General features: G+C 42.5%; 1 protein-coding gene across 1 annotated transcript in view; it reads left to right on the top strand.

Moving 5' to 3' along the window:
• Positions 1-22,417, top strand: part of COL4A2 (collagen type IV alpha 2 chain) — a 359,463-nt gene that overhangs the window by 195,784 nt on the left and 141,262 nt on the right. Inside the window, exons 13-17 of the mRNA XM_075336673.1 lie at positions 6,660-6,707; positions 11,405-11,491; positions 13,614-13,658; positions 20,496-20,558; positions 22,296-22,340. Coding sequence (XP_075192788.1) covers positions 6,660-6,707; positions 11,405-11,491; positions 13,614-13,658; positions 20,496-20,558; positions 22,296-22,340 — 288 coding nt within the window. The remainder of the gene's footprint in view (positions 1-6,659; positions 6,708-11,404; positions 11,492-13,613; positions 13,659-20,495; positions 20,559-22,295; positions 22,341-22,417) is intronic.

Below are 22,417 nucleotides of genomic sequence, written 5' to 3'. Positions count from 1 at the left end.
CTGAGAGTTGACACTAGCCAGCATCGGCCCGGCTGGCTTCTCGCTGCATTGCCCCAATTCGTTGACGGCTCTCTGACTATGAATAGACATACAAGATACCTGTCAATCAGCTAGAGCAGTGCAGAGAGAAGCTGGTCCGGGAGCGGTACTCAACTAGTCATGTCTATCACAATGATCCCTGGCTCTTCAATCTATATTCTCTCAGAGAAAAACATGTATTACTGCAGTTGTGCAGACAGGTTCTGATTCATGTTGCCCATGGATTGTGTATGAATTAATGCACTGGTTGCCTTTAAGTCAAAAACTATTTTTGAAAACAGGGCAAGTCAGAATGTGAAAATGTCCTACAAATCCACACAACAGTCGTAATGTAAATATAATGGCACCTGTCAATGAGGGTAAAATATATTAAGCAGAAAGTGAATGGTCAATGTAAGAACCTGTAAGTTTTCATATCTAGATGTGAGCTTAAAGGGAATCTGTCAGCAGGTTTTTTTCTAAATCCAACTGTGTATCACTTAGTTTTCTGGCTACAGTGGTTGTGACACAATCAGATTTTTTAGATTTAGCGATGCAGCATAGCTGAGAAAGCTAACCATGCCCCCCACCAGGCTCTGTATGTACAATTAGACAGTGACCTGCTAATTTCAAAAGAGGGCATGTCGAACTAGGGCTCACACACTGCTTTAGCTGATGTAGTACGAGGAATGATAATCTCAGAGGGGTGATGTAAACTCTTGTGTTTTTTATATTTTAATATTTTATATATTTTTTAATTTTCTTTACTGAATCAATTACGTGATTCATGTCTTTGCATGTTAAATACTATATCTCTGTCAGTAATTAACATCAACATTTAACTGGTTAATAGGACAGGGACACTGCCAATGGCGTACATATACGTCATCGGTCATGAAGGGGTTAAGTTATTATAGTGGGGGGAAAAAAGTATTTAGTCAGCCACCAATTGTGCAAGTTCTCCCACTTAAAAAGATGAGAGAGGCCTGTAATTGACATCATAGGTAGACCACAACTATGACAGACAAAATGAGAAAACAAATCCAGAAAAACACCTTGTCTGATCTGGCAAGATTTTTTTTTGCAAATTATGGTGGAAAATAAGTATTTGGTCAATAACAAAACTTCATCTCAATATTTTGTTATATATCCTTTGTTGGCAATGACAGAGGCCAAACATTTTCTGTAAATCTTCATAAGGTTTGAACACACTATTGGTGGTATATTGGCACATTCCTCCATGCACATCTCCTCTAAAGCAGTGATGTTTTGGGCCTGTCACTGGGCAACACGGACTTTCAACTCCCTCCAAAGATTTTCTATGGGGTTGAGATCTGGAGACTGGCTAGGCCACTCCAGGACCTTCAAATGCTTCTTACAAAGCCACTCCTTCATTTGCCCTGGTGGTGTGTTTGGGATCATTATCATGCTGAGAGACCCAGCCACGTTTCATCTTCAATGCCCTTGCTAATTGAAGGAGGTTTGCACTCAAAATCTCACGATACATGGCCACATTCATTCTTTCATGTACAAACAGGAGAAAAAGGAGTTCAAATAGTGTGTCTAATGAATATATTTTTATTTAGGGAAAAAAGGTGGAAAAACACACACGTAAAAATGTTACAAAACGTGGAAAAAGGCACTCATAGAGGCATGTTACATAATTACATAGTAGTAGGTAATAGAGCCATCACAATACATAATGTTTTAAACCATATGAACATGTATAGATAACGCCTGTTTGTACATTTACTGTATGTTATGGAGTTTGTGTTTGCAGTTGAGTGACCTCACCTAGGTCCTCACATGCTATCAATGATTGACATGGTTAAAAGGAGATTTATGTGTATAATTCATTCTGTCATGTACACGGATCAGTCGTCCAGGTCCCTTTGCAGAGAAACAGCCCCAAAGCATGTTGTTGCCACCCAATGCTTCCCAGTATGTATAGTGTTCTTTGGATGCAACTCAGCATTCTGTCTCCTTCAAACACGACGAGTTGTTCTACTTTGGTTTCATCAGACCATATGACATTCTCCCAATACTCTTATGGATAATCCAAATGCTCTCTAGCAAACTTCAGATGAGCACTGACATGTACTGGCTTAAGCAGGGGAACACATGTGGCACTGCAGGATCTGAGTCCCTGGCGGCATAGTGTGTTACTGATGGTAGCCTTTGTTACTGTGGTCCCAGCTCTATGCAGGTCATTCACTAGGTCCCCCGTGTGATTCTGGAATTTTTGCTCAACGTTCATGAGATCATTTTGACCTCACGAGGTGAGATGTTGCATTGAGCCCCAGATTGAGGGAGATTATCAGTGGTCTTGTATATCTTCCATTTTCTTATTATTGCTCCCACAGTTGATTTCATCACACCAAGCTGCTTGCCTTACAATTTTGTTTCTGGTGTCCTTCGACAGTTCTTTGGTCTTCACCATAGTGGAGTTTAGAATGTGACTGTTTGAGGTTGTGGACAGGTGTCTTATAACAAGTTCAAACAGGTGACATTTTTACAGGTAATGAGTGAAGGATAGAGGAGCCTCTTAAAGAAGAAGTTACAAGTCTGTGAGAACCAGAAATCTTGCATGTTTTTAGGCGACTAAATACTTATTTTCCACCATAATTTAAAAAAAAATCTTGCCAAATCAGGCAGGGTGATTTTCTGGATTTGTGTTCTCATTTTGACTCTCATAGTTGTGGTCTACCTATGAAGTCAATTACAGGTTTCTCTTATCCTTTTAAATAAGATATCTTGCACAATTGGTGGCTGACTAAATACTTTTTTTACCCACTGTATATGCCAGTCTAAAACATATTTTAGAAAAAAAAACTGGGGTATTGTTTCCCATAAACAAATACCTGAATGTTCAATTTTTCATAGGCTATTCATTTTATTATTTGCAAGAATAACAGGGTTACTCTTAAGGGGGCTTTACACGGTAGCGATATCGGTGACGATATCGCTATCGTGCGTACCCGCCCCCTCGTTTTTGTGTCACGGGCATATCGCTGCCCGTCGCACACAAAATCACGCTCCCACGTCACACGGCTTACCTGCCCTGTGACGTCGCTCTGGCCGGCGATCAGCCTCCTTTCTAAGGGGGCGGATCGTGCGGCGTCACAGCGACGTCACACAGCAGCCGTCCAATAGAAGCGGAGGGGCGGAGATGAGCGAGACGTAAACATCCCGCCCACCTCCTTCCTTCCGCATTGGCGGTGGACGCCGGTAATGAGATGTTCCTCGCTCCTGCGGTGTCACACATAGCGATGTGTGCTGCCGCAGGAACGAGGAACAACATTGCTAATTAGAAATAAACGATTTTTGGCTTTAGGACAAGCTCTCCACGGCAAACGATTTATGCCGCTTTTGTGATCGTTTTAGATCGCACAAAACTGTTACACGCTACGATATCGTTAATGACGCCAGATGTGCGTCACTAACGACGTGACCCCGACGATAAAACATTAACGATATCATAGCGTGTAAAGCCCCCTTTAGGCCTTAGTTCCACTTGCACATAGCTTAGCTATGTGCTAATGACCCTCTGCTGCAAGTGTGAGCCGAGGGCTATGCGACTCTGATCTTGGGATCAAATCACAGCTGCAGAGAAGATGGTGGGAATACTCTCTCTCCCTCTCCACTGCAGCCTGTCTCTGCGCACATCGCACTGTGGTCGGATGACATCCGAGTGCAGTGGGATGTTTCACATGCGCCCATAGACTTGTATGGGTGTGTCAGCCGAGACTCACTGCCAAGTGCAGCATGCTGCGATTCATTTCTCATGCTGATATGGCATGAGAAATCAATTGCAGGTGGACACTGCCTCATAGTTTTGCACTGGTGCAAGTGCAATCCGATGTTTTATTGGATTGCACTTGTCTGTGCAAAACACAAGTGGAACCGAGGACTAACCCTTACTGTTACACTGAATATAAATATAAACGCAACACTTTTGTTTCTGCTCCCATTTTTCATAAGCTGTGTTAGTCAGCTCTTCTCCTTTGCTGAGATAATCCATCCACCTTACAGGTGTGGCATATCAAGATGCTGATTAGACAGCATGATTATTGCACAGGTGTGCCTTAGGCTGGCCACAATAAAAGGCCACTGTAAAATGTGCAGTTGCACAGTATTGGAGGGCTCTGAAGGGGGGTCGGAAAACCAGTAAGTATGTGATGTGACCACCATTTGCCTCAACCAATGCAACACATCTCCTTTGCATAGAGTTGACCAGGTTATTGATTGTGCCTGTGAAATGTTGCTCTACTCCTCTTTAATGGCTGTGCAAAGTTGCTGGATATTGGCAGGTAATTGAACACCCTGTCATATATGCCGATCTAGAGTATTCCATACGCTCTCAATAGGTGACATATCCGGTGAGTATGCTGGATATGCAAGAACTGGGATGTTTTCAGCTTCCAAGAATTGTGCACAGAGCCTTGCATCATAGGGTCTTGCATTATTATACTGCAACATGACGTGATAGTTTTGGATGAATGGTACAACAATGGGCCTCAGAATCTCAACACAGTGTCTCTGTACATTCAAAAAGGCATCAATAAAATGCACCTGCGTTCATTGTCTATAAAATACGCCTGCGAATACTATAACCCCAGCACCACCATAAGCCACTCAATTTACATTGTTGACATCAGCAAACCACTCACCCACATGACACCATACACGTAGTCTGCCATCTGCCCTGTACAGTGAAAACCGGGATTCATCCATAAAGAGAACACCTCTCCAACACGCCAGAAGGCATCGAATGTGAGCATTTTCCTACTTAAGGCTATGTGCGCACTGGGAAATGAAATTTCCTTGCGTAAATTCTGCAGGTTCTCAAAGATCTTATCACCTGCGGAAAAAATCCGCACCCAAATCCGCACCCAAATCCGCATGCGGCTTGTCGCGTTTTGTTGCGGATTTGGTGCGGAATTGGTGCGGATTTGGTGCGTGATTTTTACATTAGATTAGGGAAAACCCGCAGCGATGTGCGGAAAAGAAGTGACATGCACTTGTTTTTGCTGAGGGATTTCCGCAGCAAAACATGCAGCTGTCAAATTCTGCCCAGTGCGCACAGGATTTTTTTTCTCCATAGGATTTGCTGGTGATTCACTGCAGAGATGTTATGAACATTTTCTGCAGCGAAACATGCAGCAAATCCGCGGAAAATCCGCGGCAAAATCCGGTAAGTGCGCACATAGCCTAAGTCAGTTACAATGAAGAACTGCAGTCAGGTAGAGAGCCCAATGAAAACAACGAGCATACAGATTAGCTTCTCTGAGACAGTTTCTGACAGTTTGTGCAGAAAGTCTTTGGTTATGCAAACTGTTTGTTGCAGCTGTTGTTTGGATGCCTGGTCTCAGATCATCTTGGAGGTGAAGATGCTGGATGTTGAGTCCTGGGCTGGTGTGGTTACATGTGGTCTGCGGTTGTGAGGCTAGTTGGATGTACTGCCAAATTCTTTTAAATGCCTTTTTATGGTAGAAATATTAAAATTCAATTTATGAGTAACAGCTCTGGTGGACATACATGCAGTCAGCATGTTAATTGCATGCTACCTCAATACTTGTGACATCTGTGGCGTTGTACTGTGCGATAAAACTGCACATTTTAGAGTGGCCTTTCATTGTGGCCAACCTAAGGGCCGCTTTACACGTTACAACATCGCTAGCAATTGCTAGCGATGTTGAGCGCGATAGCACCCGCCCCCGTCGTTGTAACGATATGTGTTGATCGCTGCCGTAGCGAACATCGCTACGGCAGCATCACACGCACATACCTGTGCAGTGACGTCACTGTGACCGGCGAACTGCCTCCTTTCTAAGGGGGCGGTTCGTTCAGCGTCACAGCGACGTCACAGCAGCGTCACTGAACCGCCGCCCAATAGAAAAGGAGGGGAGGAGATGAGCGGCCGGAACATGCCGCCCACCTCCTTCCTTCCTCCATTTCCGGTGGACGCAGGTAAGGAGATGTTTTTCGTTCCAGCGGCGTCACACATAGCGATGTGTGCAGGAACGGCAAACAACATCGTTACTGCAGAAGCAACGATATTTGGGAAGGGACCCCCATGTCACCAATGAGCGATTTTGAACATTTTTGCAACGATTCAAAGTCGCTCATAGGTGTCACACGCAACGACATCACTATAGCGGCCGGATGTGCGTCACAAAATCCGTGAACCCAACGACATCGCTTTAGCGATCTCGTAGCGTGTAAAGCCACCTTAAGGCACACCTGTGCAATAATCATGCTATCTAATTAGCACCTTGATGTGCTTTCTAACACAGATTTAGACAAATTTGTCAACCATATTTAAGAGGAAAACACCTTTTGTGTACATAGAAAAAGTCTTAGATCTTAGAGTTCAGCTGTTGAAAAATGGAAGCAAAAACAAAAGTATTGTGTTTATTGTTTTGTTCAGTGTATTTTTCTACTTCATAAAATTCTGAAATGAAAAGATAAGAAAGTATGTGTGATGACCATACAACACCATTGTCTTAATACGCTAGCAAACAGTGTATCCACACAGTTGACACAGTTGCTTTTTTGAGAACTGAATGTTTAAGATATGCAATATATGGGATTTGTTACCACGTTAAGTGATTCTCATAATATTTATGCTTAAATTACAGGGTGCACCAGGCGGTCCCGGACCCCAAGGCCTTCCATGTCAATTAACAGTAATCAGATCCTCTCTTTTATGTTTATATGTTTATAGAATTCATTAATAATTTGTGTACAGTTTTCTGTGTAATGTACAAAATGTTGCAAGGTCCTTTAAGATGTCGTACATTAGTCTTCAAGTGCGTAAAAATAAAATTAGATTCTATACTCTCTATTCTATAATAAAGAACCAAAATATAATTTCACCTAAAACTTGCAATATTTAGAAAAATGTCAAATAATGGATTAGGTTGCAGAAAAACTGAGTAAAGTGAACTTAAAAAGGCACAAACTATATAATGAATAAAGCACAAGCGTAAAAGTAATTTTTTTAACCATTTTTCACCAGGAAATTGTACAAGGTTAAAAATATTCTGGACCTATATCTATGTAAAAAATGTAACTAGGTCTTTGTTTCTTTTAAAGCAGATGGGATGGTCAATTTCTACTCTTATATTATTCCTACTGCTCCCCTGAGTATGCCGTTTTTTGTTTTATAAAACATCCTCCCTATGTCTCCTGAGATATGGGCTGTTTTTATTTATTCCTAGTTGCTATTGCCTTTGCAAAAGGGGCATTGCTGTATGCATCGCCCCATTGGTAAAGACCACAAAAAAATGACGCTTAATAAAAAGGCTCTTACCTCTGGAACCGCATGGTAGACTTTAAGAAAAGGACAGCAGGAATAAAAAAAGAGCAAAAACTGGGCACTTTTGCCCTAGTGACATGTCCACTTTAAGTCCTTTATTATTGGGGAAAAAACTACCTACTTAAAAGTAGACATAATGTAAATGTCAAATGTTGATTCTTTTGTGTGATGTGACCATCTGTTTTAAAGGCAAACACATTAAAAATTAAAAAAAGGCAAATTTTCTTATACAGTAGTATGTACAATATGACTGCCATCTTAGGCTGCTTTCACACTACGTTTTTTTAACATGCGTCCTGAACGTTTTTTTAACGCAAAAACGGATCCAGTGCAAATTCGTTTTCATTTCAATGCATTTGCAATGGACTCGCGTCAACATGCGTTCACATGCGTTTGCGTGCGTTATAGTGAGGATCCAGCGAGTTGCAGTTTTTTAACATTTTTCAAAAACGCTACTTGTAGCGTTTTTGAGCTGCGTCCAAATACTGCAAATTGCTGGATCCTGACTATACTGCATGCAAACGCATATGAACGCTGGCATGCTGATAGACAGGATCCTGCTTGCTCTACTGAGCATGCACAGAAACCAGCCTCGGGTGATTAGTCCCTCTTTCCCCCTCCCTCTTTGTCTCTCTCCCCCTCCCTCTCTCCCTCTCCCACGCCTGAGAGCTGCGGACACTCGTAACCAAGATAAATATCGGGTAAGCAACCAAAGCGCTTCTCTTAGTTACCCGATGTTTACGTTGGTTACATGTGCAGGGAGCAGGCAACCCGGCTCCTAGCACCTGCGGACGCTCGTAACCAACGTAAATATCGGGTATCCAAGCAAGTTACCCGATGTTTACCTTGGTTACGAGCCTCTGCAGCTGTCAGAAGCCGGCTCCCAGTCTATCACGTTCAGTTCTACTGACTCCCGATCACATGACTCTAATGCCCGCCCATAAACTTAAAGTGACAGGATCTTGCAAAATAACACATGCGTTTGCATGCGTTTTTTTGCTGTAAAAGCAGGATCCGCTTTTACAGCAAAAAAACGTTCATGACGCATGTTAAAAAAACGTAGTGTGAAAGCAGCCTTACTGAACAGTAGAGGACCAGTAAAAGGTTCAAAGGAAAAAATATACACTTACCTCACTTCTCACCTCTTTGGTGGCCCTCCTGCTCTCTTCCTGATGTACGGTCCTCTGCCTTTCTATCACACCGCATCTTCAGCCCTGTGTTCATGCTAGGCTGGAGCTTCTGACAGCAAATAGGCCCCAGAGTTCACTGCATATGTGAAGAGTGGCACAAGGCGATAGTCAAGGACAAGGGATTGACTCCTGGCACGCTACATGAAATACATAGTCCTCGCTGAGTGTGTACATTTTGGCCATGTGGACTGGGAACCCATGCATAACGCATACTGCCACTGGTGTCTGATGGCCAGGACTGGATGATTGCTCATTGTCACAAAAACCAACTTTTCACTTTAAACCACAACTTTTTATTGGATGGTTTATTGTCGTTCACAATTTTACACTCTAGATAGTGACCACATATCTCAGAATGGTACATTTTCGCTTTACATTAATAGACACAGGTCAACTTCCCACTGGGTTGCGTCAGATCTAACTGGGCCATTGAGTTGCAGTGCAACTCAGTCCAGCATTGCAGTGTACACAGTGACAGTCACCTTCCCTTCTTGCAGTCCCACATCCAGTCACCTCAGGGGTCCCACAGTAACGCTTTGCACACCTAGTTGTCTAATGAGACATTGCTTCGTTAGCTGACTACGTCACATGCCAGTAAAGGTTAACCTGGTACCTTGACATTAAGAGACTTGGCAACTGGAGTCCTCCATCAGTAGAAGTCACCGGTACCTTGATGGTTAAGGGGCTGGATTTAAGGATTCCATATTCTGGGTTCTATAGATTGGAGCCATCCGTCCAATGATCGGTCTCTAGTTACAACGCTGTTCACATCTTGTGTTTCTGGCCTCTCTCGAGATTCACGCGATCTTGCTGTCTATGTCCTTTGCTACAAACCACCTATGGTATGTGACCTTCACGACTGATCGGCTATACGATTGTCACATTCGCTGACTAGGCCTTCACTGACTCTTTCAATAATCAATCCATTCCATGTCATCTTACCCTTCCCAGAGTGGACTAGTCCCAACATTTAACTGTTGCTAGCTCTGCTGTTTGTTGGTGGGCAAACTTAACCTTTCCCCTACATTTCAATACACAAACATTACTGTACATTATAATACTTTGAATTAGCACATCCCATAACATATATATTACTGTATACTATGTATCATCAACATACAGTATATTACACAAGAACATATCCCATTGCAATACAAGACATCACACTCCACATAGCACATCACATATCAGTATTTGTAAAAGACGCAAGACATAATTTGCATTACACAACAACACAATATGACATGATTAGTGTCTTCAGGAGCAGGAACGTGACTACCATTGTCCACCACTCTTACGCATGTTCCACAGCTGTACAGTTATGGCTGTAAGTCCTGGCCTAGATTGAACACCAGGTCAGAGATGTGATACAACGGCGGATGGAACTACGGGCAGGGAGCAGTGAGGATGGCCTGAATAGTGACTAGAGAGGGTTTTCTTGTAAACTTTCCCAGCTGCTTACCTCTCCAGCTGCCTCTGCTGCAACCTATCCATGGTCCCGTCTTTACTGTCTTGGTTGCACTACATTTCAGTCCAGTGTACACTTGAGGCCTAGACTTTCAGCCATGAGCAGGCTCTTCAGTTTATAAGCAACTCTGGCATCTGCTTGTGGCCAGACGTTCCAGCCTAGAGTCAACACCAGGATAGAGATGTGGTGCATCCAAGGCGCAGAGGACCAGACAGCAGGTAGAGAGCAATTGGAGCTACCAGATTGGTGATTTGAGTACAAGTATTTTTTTTTATTTTTCACATCTTATGTCTATTATGCTGTAGGGTCTTTCCAGACCTGAGACCATAATAAAGGATATTAAAGTCACAGGGAATAATTTGTCCACAAATTAAATTTCCTGGTAAAATCCTCAACTGGCGAATTCTTTCAGATCCGCTAATTTCTAATGGAGACACTTTAAAGTGTAACCGTTGTTTAAATTTGTATTTCATAAATTAATAGTACACATACAAATAAGCAACTCGGGGATATATCTTATCAGACAACTCTGCTCCTTTCTCTGCCAGAATTGATCAGTTATTATCAAAACTCTCAATTCTGAGGTAAAATCTGTATTCAGTGAAGACTCCCATTACTGAGGTAGGAGATGGCATCTGTTACTGATGAGTTTCTATGAGGACAGGATGAGGGAAAAGCTAGAGGCAGAGGGAGAAGCTAGAGGCAGAGGGAGAAGCTAGAAGCGGAGGGAGAAGCTAGAAGCGGAGGGAGAAGCTAGAAGCGGAGGGAGGAGCTAGAAGCATAGCTCCGTCCCCTCCCCCAATCTCATCAGTAACAGCCGCCATCTCCTATCTCAGTAATGGGGAAGTCTTCACTGAATACAGATTTTACGTCAGAATTGAGATTTTGATAATAACTGATCAGTTCTGGCAGAGAAAGAAGCAAATTTGTATAAAGTTCCGACTAACTTCTGACAATGAGCCAGGTGTCAAATATCAGAAACTATATAGGTATACATTTATTATTTAATCTTTTGGGTTTTAATTGAATGTGTTAAAATTGTCCTGGCCACAAGAGGCACAAAATATTAGAAACCCTGCCAGCAATAGGGCTCAGATCTACTGTCTTCAGTAACAGCTGCACGTCCACTGTCATGCTGAAAGCTGCTGTTTGTGCACCCAGTACTCTGGGATAGACGTCAGTGTATGTTCCCATTGTGTCCATTGCTATTTCATTTTTTATTACTTTATCTTGAGCATCTCTGTTTTGTTTATGAAAAAACACAAGAAACAGGTTTATTTTTTTTATAGTACTTTGACAAAATTAACAATGTCTCAAGATCGCATCTGCAAAATGCAGGTTACATAAACACTTATTCCACACTGATCCAAAACAACAGATGTGAACAATACTTCTATTTTTCTTCAGGGTGAACCAGGGACGACAGGACCTACGGGCGCACCATGCCATCTAGAGTTGTTGAAACCATCTGATATATCCTTAGTTGATTATGTTGTAAGTACCTCAATCACTATTGGCAAGGTGTCTTTTCTCTACTGTATTGTCAGCATGGTGCTGAATGCCAGTCACTGACTGTTATGGTATATTCACATGTGCCAGCATTGTCGCAGATATTTCTATATCTGTCCGATTGACCTAAATTGGGTTTGCTAAAATCCATCAACAACTGTATAAATAACGCCATTTGGATGTGTGACAGGTATGGAGCTGCAGAAATTTCAACACATCTCCTATATGTCGATATACAATTCGTAATGAAGTGGTCATAGGGTAGATTAATTTTCATATAAATCCCATATATGCATATATAGTATATTGATATGTCAATCCTAGAGACCAGACTGTAGATTTGTCATGTGGACAGAAAATAACCTATTGTTTTAATCAGGTTTTTGTGTTAAATATATTTTCTTTAAATATTTATTTTTTTCCATTTCACAATCTTTGTTGAAAATAAAAAAATATACCTGTATTAACTCTTTACCACCAAAGCCTATTTTCACCTTCCTGACAAGGCCACATTTTACAATTCTGACAAGTGTCACTTTAGGTAGTTACTAACTCTGGAACCTTTAAAAAGATCCCAGTGATTCTGAGATTGTTTTTTCAAGATACATTGTATTTCATGATAGTGCTAAATGTAGGTTGAAATTTTTTTTTTGTTCATTTGTGAAAATATCAGAATTTTAGCAAAAAAATTGAAAATTTCGCCATTTTAAAATCTTTTATTTTTATGCCTTTAACCCCTTTAACAGCCAAATTCCGTTTTTGTTTTTTTCCTCCCCTTCTTAAAAGAGCCAACATGTTTTCATTTTTCCGTCAATAAAGCCATATGAGTGTGATGCCCTGGCCTATCAGGTCATCACAGGGTATTGTGCAATCTGCCCTTCTGTGCAATAGCCACCTCCTCCTTGGTTACGGGTCCCTAACCATATGGTGTTGCCAAAGACCAGCTAATCAAAATCCTAGGAACACTCTGCACCACACCCACCAGACACACCAGTGGACGGCCTGAGTGGAATAGGGTCACCCACTTGGGGGATTGGTTAAGGGAAGGTCAGGAGTGTCAGGAATAGTTTAGTTGAAGTTGGAGGTGAAAGTGAGAAGGAGGTCAGGAGCTGGGCTCCGTGATGTACTAAGTAGCAGACGTTGGTCTGGGCCTGATTGGAGCTGGACCCCCGGTCGCAGGGGATCGTGACAAGGGGCACGACATTGTCGTGGAGGACAGCTGGCAGCCTTGTACTATCACCGGGCTGGGACCAGGGCACGATGGGGTACGTGGACCCTAGGTCAGGGAGTAGCTTCAGGCAACCTGACAATTTACCCGACGAGAACCTTCAAGATCCGCTCTCCACCCGCTCCAAAATCTGGGGAACTAGCGCAACGAGAGGGATAGGACTTTCCACAAATAGGGTCAAAGAAATCCCAAACGTGAACCCTGAGAGCAAGCTTCCTCAGTTAGCCAAACTGGGGAGCGGGACTCGACTAGTTTCAGGCTACAGGGACCAACCAGAGAGAAACAAGGTGCCAAGGGAAAGGTCACAGATCAACAGGCAACACCAATGGCAACGGGACCCAGGCGTGCTTCCCCTCAGTGGCAGCGGTGTCCAGAACTTTGGTTTACTACAGTTGTCAGGGTCAGCGTTATTGGACTGAGTGAGCACGCAAGTGACCCTTACCTCCCCAACGGCATCTCCCTGTCATTATCACCGAGCCCCGGGGCATTCCCCTACCCGTGGAGGGGTTAAACTCCGTGCTGCCCATTCCATCGCCACCGGGTACTCCTAGCCGCAGCGGTGGTAGTGTGTATTATATACACTGTTTGAATTTGTCTCTGCTTTTGCCTGTTCAAGCAATAGTTTTATAACCACAAATACACAAGTATGCAATTTAGATATTTGCAGTCACATGTCAATTAGTTTCTCGACAGTTTTTTTCAATAGAGCAATGAAAGAAGCTCATGAGAATCTAGTCGGTATGGCAAAACTGCAAATTACATATTTTCAGTCACATGACAACCATCCGAACTAACATCCAAAGATGAATCCAATATTACACACTGTTAGGATTCAGCGCAAGAAAAACTTTAATCAAATGTCTTATGTATTGTTTCTAGGGAGTAAAGGGTGACAAAGGGGAGAAAGGAAATCCTGGATTAAAAGTAAGTCTCTGAATAACTATGTTAACTGATGTCTTATTTTATGATGCCTTAGGTTTTCTGCTATTCTCATGTACCTATTATGTTCATGAAACAACTCGCAAGGGATAAAGGTAGAACACTAATATCTGCAACTTACCCTGCTAGTTCCTGTGCAGACTACAGATCCCTACCCTGCAGTCCCTAGTGGTTCCTATGTGAATTGGACTAGCCCTGACCATAGACGAAATGATGACAACTCAGAACAATTCTGCCTTATCGGCCATTGATTGCTTTACGTTCGTCCTCAAGAACCGGAGGAAAGAGCAGAGTGCAAATTACCTACAGAAAGGATTGTGTGCTGAAGTAAAAAGTGATCCCAGAGTGAGTAAGATAAATGACAAGTGCAAAATTCAAGACCGTGTGCATATTGCTAAAGAATATACCACCTACTTACTAACAATGAACAGAAGATAGGTGCAGAGTAAAGAACATAAACAGCAGAGAGAGCTATACTAGCTAGTCTTTCACTGACTAGCTTAAACAAACAGCAATATGGCTGGAAATCAAAATGAGAATATCACCAGCAGGAAATACCAGCGAAGAAAGTATTTAAGGGTATTGGGCAGATAAATGAGTAAATAATATACTTGGTGACCTAATAGAACTAAAGCAAGGATGACAGAAAATAAACACCTGAAGAAAAGGTGTATCTGCTGTGGTCCGGCCGACAGAGAAGACAACCACAAATTCAAGGATTCAAATCCTGACGCATGACAGTACCTTTCCTTCTATTAGGGGCCGCTGGACCCACAGAGATCCACTGACTTTGCTGACAGAACTCTCCTCTCACTAGGCAATCCTCCTTCAAATCTCTCGCAGCAGCCCAGGAATTATACTCCAGACTCAAACCATTCGATTTAACGAGATTATGCAGTTGACCTCTGACACAACTGGAACCCAAAACTCGCTCACCTCACACTCCTTGTCCTCCTCCAAGTCAACCTCAATGATATCCTGAGGACGTGGAGTCCCCTCAAACTTTTTAGGAAGCAAGGAATGGAAAGAATTATTTATCCTCCATACAATCAGGAGTTCGAGCTTTGACATTCACAAGATTAGTGATTTTAATTATTTATACTGACCAACAAATTTAGTAGCAAATTTCTTAGATGGAACTTTTTGATGGAGATTTTTGAGGATAGCCACCCAAAATCTCCTACCTTAATGACATGAACCCTCTTACGTCTGCAGTTTGCAGTTCTCTTGGTTCGATTGCAAGTTATCAAAACACCTTTTTGAACTTCTCTCCAGACCTTAATCAAAAAAGAAGTTATCTTTCCTCCTCTCGGACCGCTGACTGTTACATAGTTACATAGTTACTTAGGTTGAAAAAAGACCTAGGTCCATCTAGTGCAACCTTCCTCCACCAGTTCTGTAATCCAGAAAAATTACCAAAAACTGGATGAAAAAATCCACAACAAAAAAAGCAAAGTACTGGTAGCAGTAGAGGTGCGGTTATTGAGAACAACTCAGCTAGAGGAAGTCAATCCACCCGGTTCTTTTGATTAGAAGAAACAAAACATGTCAGATATTGTCCTAACTCTTGGTTCATTCTCTTCATCTCACCATTAGTCTCAGGATGATAACCTGAAGAAAATGAAAACTTAATTCCTAACCTTGAGTAAAAGCAATGCCAATAGCTAGCCATAAACTGAACAACCCTATCAGAAATAATGTTTGTAGGAACACCCTGTAGCTTAACGACATGAGAGATAAACAATGTGCCGTAGTTAAATTCTTAGCCATAGGCAGTTTTGGTAGAGGAACCAAGTAAACCATCTTGCTGAAATGGTCCACCACCCATACTACAGTATTACCACTAGAATTAGAAAAATCCAGGATGAAATTAATTGCCAAATGAGTTTAAAGATGAGACGGAGCCTCGTTAGGCAAAAGAAATCATGCTGGGTCCTAATGACAGGCTTTAATCCTGGTACAAACTCTGCACTTACGAACATACTCGTCAACATCCTTTCAAGCACTTTTGTCACCAAAAGGACTTGGAAACGGCTCTGCAGGTGGCAGAGGAACGAGGTTGACCAGCCAACACAGAGTAATGCAGTTCGTTAAGAAGGTCAGCATGAAGCGCGGATGGTAAAAACAGTTTGCCAGGTGGCAAGCCATCTGGTGAACCAACCTGTATCTCTACAATGCATTATCTGACATCAATCCCCAAAGCCCTCTCCACCACCCCTTCACTAATAATTTTGACTGGATTTTCATCCCTTAAGTCTAGAACAAAATTATATGACAAAGCAACAGCCATAATAGCATGGAGATATGTCACAGATAAATCAAACCAAGTGAAAAAATTGTGAAAAAAGTGACCAATAAAGACTGTTACTTTATGCCTAGCCCCCTCAAACCAATGCCTCAATTTCTCGAAAGTTCTCTTAATAGCAAAGTGTTCCCAATCACTTATATCATAATTGGACTCTGCTTGTGAAGATTTCGTAGAAAAAAAGCACAAAGATGAAAGTAACCATCCTTCCTCCTCCTGTGACAGAACAGCACCCATCCCCACAAAAGAGGCACCTACTTCACCACAAAAGTGAAATCAACATAGGGTTGATTGAGGACTGAAAAAGCTGACTTCAGAGCCTTAAAGGCATCAACAGCCACAATAGACAAAGAGGAGAAGTCAGTCCCCTTCTTGGCCATATCAGTAGGAGGTTTGACTATGGCAGTGATGTTCTTAATGAACTTACAGTAATAAATAGCAAAACCTAAAAACCTCTGTAAAGCTTAAAGATTAGTAGGTTGTACCCAATCCAGGAAAGCCTGTACCTTAATGGGACCCTTCTAAAAACCTTTAGTAGAAACCAAATGACCTAAAAACGGATTCTGCTGTATCTTAAATTGACACTTCTCTAGTTTAAAAAATTAATGGTTGTCACAAAGAACTTGAAGAACATGCCGAACATGCTCACGATGCTCCTCATGAAAACCTGAGTAAATAAAGATATCATCGAAGAAAATCATTACAAATCTACCCACTAGAGAAGAAAAAATATAATTTATGATGTTTTTAAACTCTGCTGGAGCATTGGTCATACTGAATGTCATCACCAAATTTTCAAAGTGACCCTTTGGTGTATTGAAGGCAGTCTTAAGGGCGCTTTACACACTACAATATATATTACGATGTATCGGTGGGGTTACGTCGTAAGTGACGCACATCCGGCATCGTAAGTTACATTGTAGCATGTAACGGCTACGTGCGATTGCAATTGAACGGTAAAACGTTCATCGCATGCACTTCGTTCATTTCCTAAAAATTGAACGTCAGGTTTTTCATCGTACCCGGGGTAGCACACATCGCAGTGTGTGACACCCCGGGAACGATGAGCAAATCTTACCTACGTCCTGCGACGCCCGCCGGGAATGCGGAAGGAAGAGGGTGGGCGAGATGTTTACATCCCGCTCATCTACGCCCCTCCGCTTTTATTAGCCGGCTACCGCGTGACGTCGATGTGACGCCAAACGTCCCTCCCACTCCAGGAAGTGGATGTTCGCCGCCCACATCGAGGTCGTATGGACGGGTAAGTACGTGTGACGGTGGGTTATTCGTTTGTGCGACACGTTCAACAAATTGAACGTGCCGCACATACGATGGGGGCGGGTACCATCGCATACGATATCGTATGCTTAATTGCAAGGTGTAAAGCAGGCTTTACACGCATCACCCTGGCGAACACGTTTGAGTTTATATGCTCCTCTTAGATCCAGTTTAGAAAACCAATTGGCCACCACTCGTTGATTAAGTAGATCAGGAATAATAGATAGTAGTTATTAATTATGTACAGTAATATTATTAATCTCTCTAAAATCCAAACAAGGAAGCAACCCTCCATCTTTTTTTCTCAACAAAGAAAACTCCCACGGCAACTGGTGAGGTGGAAGGTGTTATATGACCCTTAGAGAGACCCTTAGAGAGACCCTTTTAAATGTACTCCTTTAAAACATCTTTTTGAGGAAGACAGAGGTTAAAAAGATGAGATTAGTCAATTTGGCCCCTTGTATAAATTCAATAGTACAATCATATGATTTATATGTGAGAAAAACTTCACATTGAGTCTCAGAAAAAACATCCTCAAAATCCTGAATGAAATCTTGAATAAGAGATCTCATAGATGCCAGGAATTTAGATAAACAATTGGAAAACCAAAAATTCCACCAAGATTTAACCTCGCAACTCTCCTAATAGATGGTGGGACTGCGTTTCACTATGCAGGGCATAGTGAACACAACTTTAGCTGGTAAGGAAGGAAACACCAAAAATGAAATGTATTCTGTGTGTAATGCAGGCTTTACACGAGACGAACTATCGTACGATGCATCGTCAGGGTCACGGTTTTCGTGACGCACATCCGGCATCGTTCACGACGTCGTCTCGTGTGACACCTCCGAGCGACGCAGAATCGCTCATAAATCGTGAGTCGTGTACTCGTCGCTGAGTTTTAAAATATTGTTTATTTAACATAGCGCCGGTTGTTCATCGTACCCGGGGTAGCACACATTGCTCCGTGTGACACCCCGGGGACGATGAACACAGCTTACCTGCGTCCCACGGCACGCGCCGGCTATGCGGAAGGAAGGAGGTGGGCGGGATGTTTACGTCCCGCTCATGTCTGCTCCTCCGCTTCTATTGGCCAGCCGCTGTGTGATGTCGCTGACGCCGAACATCCCTCCCCCTTCAGGAAGTGGATGTTCGCCGCCCACAGAGAGATCGCTCAGCAGGTAAGTACGTGTGACGGCGGTTTAACGACTTTGTGCGCCACGGGCAACTAATTGCCCGTGACGCACAAACGACGGGGGTGGGTACGATCGCTCGTGCAATTGCACGATAGATCGTAATGTGTAAAGCCCGCATAACACTCCCACTCTTATGCAAACATTCTCAAGCTTAGAAGTAGCATGGTTTTAGGTAAGGGGAGAATTATCAATGGTCAATACTTAAATAGAATAACTAAGGGGGGAAACCGTGTACCCACACTCAATAGCAAGATCACTATCAATAAGATCTAAGGCAGAGCCTGAATCAACAAATGCAGAGGTAAATATAACTCCAGATTTAGGTACCAAAGACACTTGTAAAAAGAAACCAGTGGAATGCATGAGAGAACTTCTAACCTTTAGAATCCGTGTCTTTGCATATTAATGATTTTTTTGCTTTACCCTTAAGAAATGTATTATTGTATCTCAAACACAGAATCATTACATGGCCCGATAGACTGCAGTAGAGACATAAACAAGCAGGTGTTCCAGGTACAACTCCCTCCATGGACTTTCTACAGGCCCCAATTTGCATGGGTCTTCTTGCCTCAATAGGATGAGAGGGAGATGTCACTGAAACACCCTAAAATGTCCTCTTACCCCTAAGATGACTGTCCAAACACACAGTGACATAGCTTCTTACAAGGACAATGGGGTGGTACCATAAATGATCATATTTCATATCTGACTAGAAAGACGCAGGCAGAAGTGACTGCGGAGAGCTGGGTCATTCCAGGAGGTATCCACCCCCCAGCGTCTGAACTGATAGCAGTAGTCATCCACTTTACAACTTCCCTGATCCAACCTGTGATTCAGCAACAACAACTTTATCGGGATGTCAATATATGAGCCCCAGAGCAGAGAAAAAGGTGTCAACTGAGGACAAAACTGGAGAATCCTCAAGAAGAGAAAATGCCCAGGCCAGAGGGTCTCCACGGATCATTCACAGAATAATACTCATATGTTGACTCTCTTCTCTTCTCTTACACGAAGAAAGAAAGATGGGAAACTTACTTTAGTCCCATCGAAACACTGAAAATTTACCTTAGGCTCACAAGACGGCTTTGGGTGAAGTAAAACAACTGTAGCAGCGGATGACACATGCGTTGTTGCTGCTTAATGTCTGCCACCTTCAGGGACATGGACTGTAATTACGTGGCATGGGTGTACACAGTGTACTGATGGCTTCCCAGCACACAAAAATGGAGTGGGTTGGTGATAATGTTATGGTTCTGAAGCAACTAACAAGGGAAATAGGTAGCATGCTAAAAACTGCAACTGACCCTAACGGTTCCTGTACAGACTACAGAGCCTAACCCCGCAGTCCCTAGTTGTTTAATCAGTTGAATTAGTCCTAACCACAGACTAAACAATGGCAATTTAGACTTATTTTGCCTAATCGGCCATCAAGTGTTTCATGTTCTTCCTAAAGAACTGGAGGGCAGAGCAGAGTGCAAATTACCTTCCGAGTGAAATGTGTGCTGAAGTAGAAAGTGATCCCAGAGTGAGTAAGACAAAGAACAAAATATAAGTGAGGGTGTATATTGCTAAAGAATATGGTGCCTACATAATAACAACGAATAGAAGATAAGTGCAGAGTAAAGAGCATAAACAGTAGAGAGATGTGTCCTAGTTGGTCTTCCACTGACTAGCATAAACAAACAGCAATATGGCTGGACATCAAAATGAAAATATCACCAGCAGGAAATACCAGCAGGGGGAAAGTATTTAAAGCAAAACCCAAAAGGGTATTTGACAGACAAATGAGTAAATGACTATATTCGTTGCTCTAACAGAACTAAAACAAGGATAACAGAAAGTAAACTACCCAAACAAAGGTGTATCTGCTGTGGTCTGATGGACAGAGAAGCCGACCACAGAGCCTAGACTTAAGGGTTCTAATCCAGATGCCTGACAGTCCTTTTTTTACAGGAAGCACTGTCAGGCTTAAATCTACTTATGTCACCTTGTGGTCTCCAAAATGAGAAACAGTAATGTAAATTTTGCTTTTATTTTTTTTAGGGGCAAAGTGCTATTGAGGGAGAAAAAGGAGAAGAAGGTATAATGGGCTTCCCAGGAGCAAGGGTAAAATAAATGCCACAAAATATATTGGAAATGTCATTGATGTATCCTATTGTATATTTATTGATCCAGGTTTTTCTGGCTTGAGTTGACACATTGCTTATATTTCACTTGTTTTTTTCAACTTTGGAAATACAAATACTTTACATTGTCATAAATTGATATGTACCATTAATTGTTCACTGTGCTTTTTGATTGCATGCTATAGATATGTTATGAGAGTGGTCTAAAACATTAAGCGATAATTGCCTTGCACAATCTAGGAAAGGAATACCAAAAAATAGCAAAGGTGTTGATTGTTCCTATATATAGTTGGAAGCATAGTTAGTTGAAAAAGGGGGAGTTATCACTGTTTGATACCAAATTGACGAGAATGTAAGTGGTCAAGAACCAACTAGATAAAACTTGAAGCAAGACACATGACAGTAGGCACCAAAGTTTCAGCTTACACAGTAAAGGGCACTTTACATGCTGCAATATCGCTATCGATATCGCTAGCGAGCGTACCTGCCCCCATCGGTTGTGTATCACGGGCAAATCGCTGCCCGTGGCGCACAACATCGCTTACACCCGTCACATGGACTTACCTTCCCTGCGATGTCGCTGTGGCCGGCAAACCTCCTCCTTTCTAAGGGGGTGGTTCGTGCGGCATCACAGCGACGTCACACGGCAGCCGTCCAATAGAAGCGGAGGGGCGGAGATGAGCGGGTGGAATATCCCACCCACCTCCTTCCTTCCGCATTGTCGGTGGACGCAGGTAAGGAGATGTTCGTCGTTCCTGCGGTGTCACACACAGCGATGTGTGACGCCGCAGGAACAACAAGCAACAAGCGGCATGCACTACCAACGATATTATGAAAAGGAGCGATGTGTCAACGATCAACGATTTTTGACGTTTTTGCGATTGTTGATCGTCGCTCCTAGCTGTCACACGCTGCGATGTCGCTAACGACGCCGGATGTGCATCACAAACACCGTGACCCCGACGCTATATTGTTAGCGATGTTGCAACGTGTAAAGCACCCTTAATGCATGCACCAAGCACTGATGGTCTCCATGCACATGACAAGAGATTAATGCATGTAAAATAACTAAATATTGGTCACATGTTTAGGATTCATTCTAGCGTACATGCAGATGCCTTCCATGGAGCAAATTGCTTCACTCCAATTAGAAAATACCAAGAAGAAATATGGCAGTGAATAAAAAGGCCCATATCTCTGTAACTGTATGGTGAATTAAAAAGATATTTAAAAAGAAGTGGGAATAAAATAAGAGGAAAAATTGTCCACTTTTGATCCCGTGAAGATCCTCTATAAGGCTACAGTCCCACTTACGGGTGACTTGTGCGAGGATCGCATTGCTCGGACCAGCCGGCTTCTCTCCTGACGGACGAGTGTCAGCTGCATAGAGATACATGAACCTGACATGCCCTGGTTAGGAAAGCGGCTGGCTGGTCTAGGCAGTGTGGTGCTATTCGCACGTAAGTCACATGCAACAAAGACTCCATCCTAAGTAGTAACTAACAAAGTATGTGTCAATACCTTCCTCTATTCTCTCCCCTTGACACTTGCATTTCCTCTAACTTAATCAAACAAGTAAACTTGTCAATGTTCGTTTCCATTTCATGTTGGAATTTTTTTACTTTTTATGGAACTTGGGCTAAGAAAATCTCATAACAAATATCAAATAATCTGAGGAACTAGTTGAACACAATAATAATAACAATTTTCCTTGTAGGGTTTTTCTGGGAGCGATGGACAGCCTGGTGATATTGGGTTTGAGGTAAGCTTAGCTCTTTCTTCCTGGTAACTACAATTTATTGTATGTTTATATTGTGAATTACAGACAGAAGACATAAT

Source organism: Anomaloglossus baeobatrachus, chromosome 2 (genome assembly GCF_048569485.1).
Source record: "Anomaloglossus baeobatrachus isolate aAnoBae1 chromosome 2, aAnoBae1.hap1, whole genome shotgun sequence".
NCBI classification, from domain to species: domain Eukaryota; kingdom Metazoa; phylum Chordata; class Amphibia; order Anura; family Aromobatidae; genus Anomaloglossus; species Anomaloglossus baeobatrachus.
This window is presented reverse-complemented; position numbering and strand designations above follow the sequence as displayed.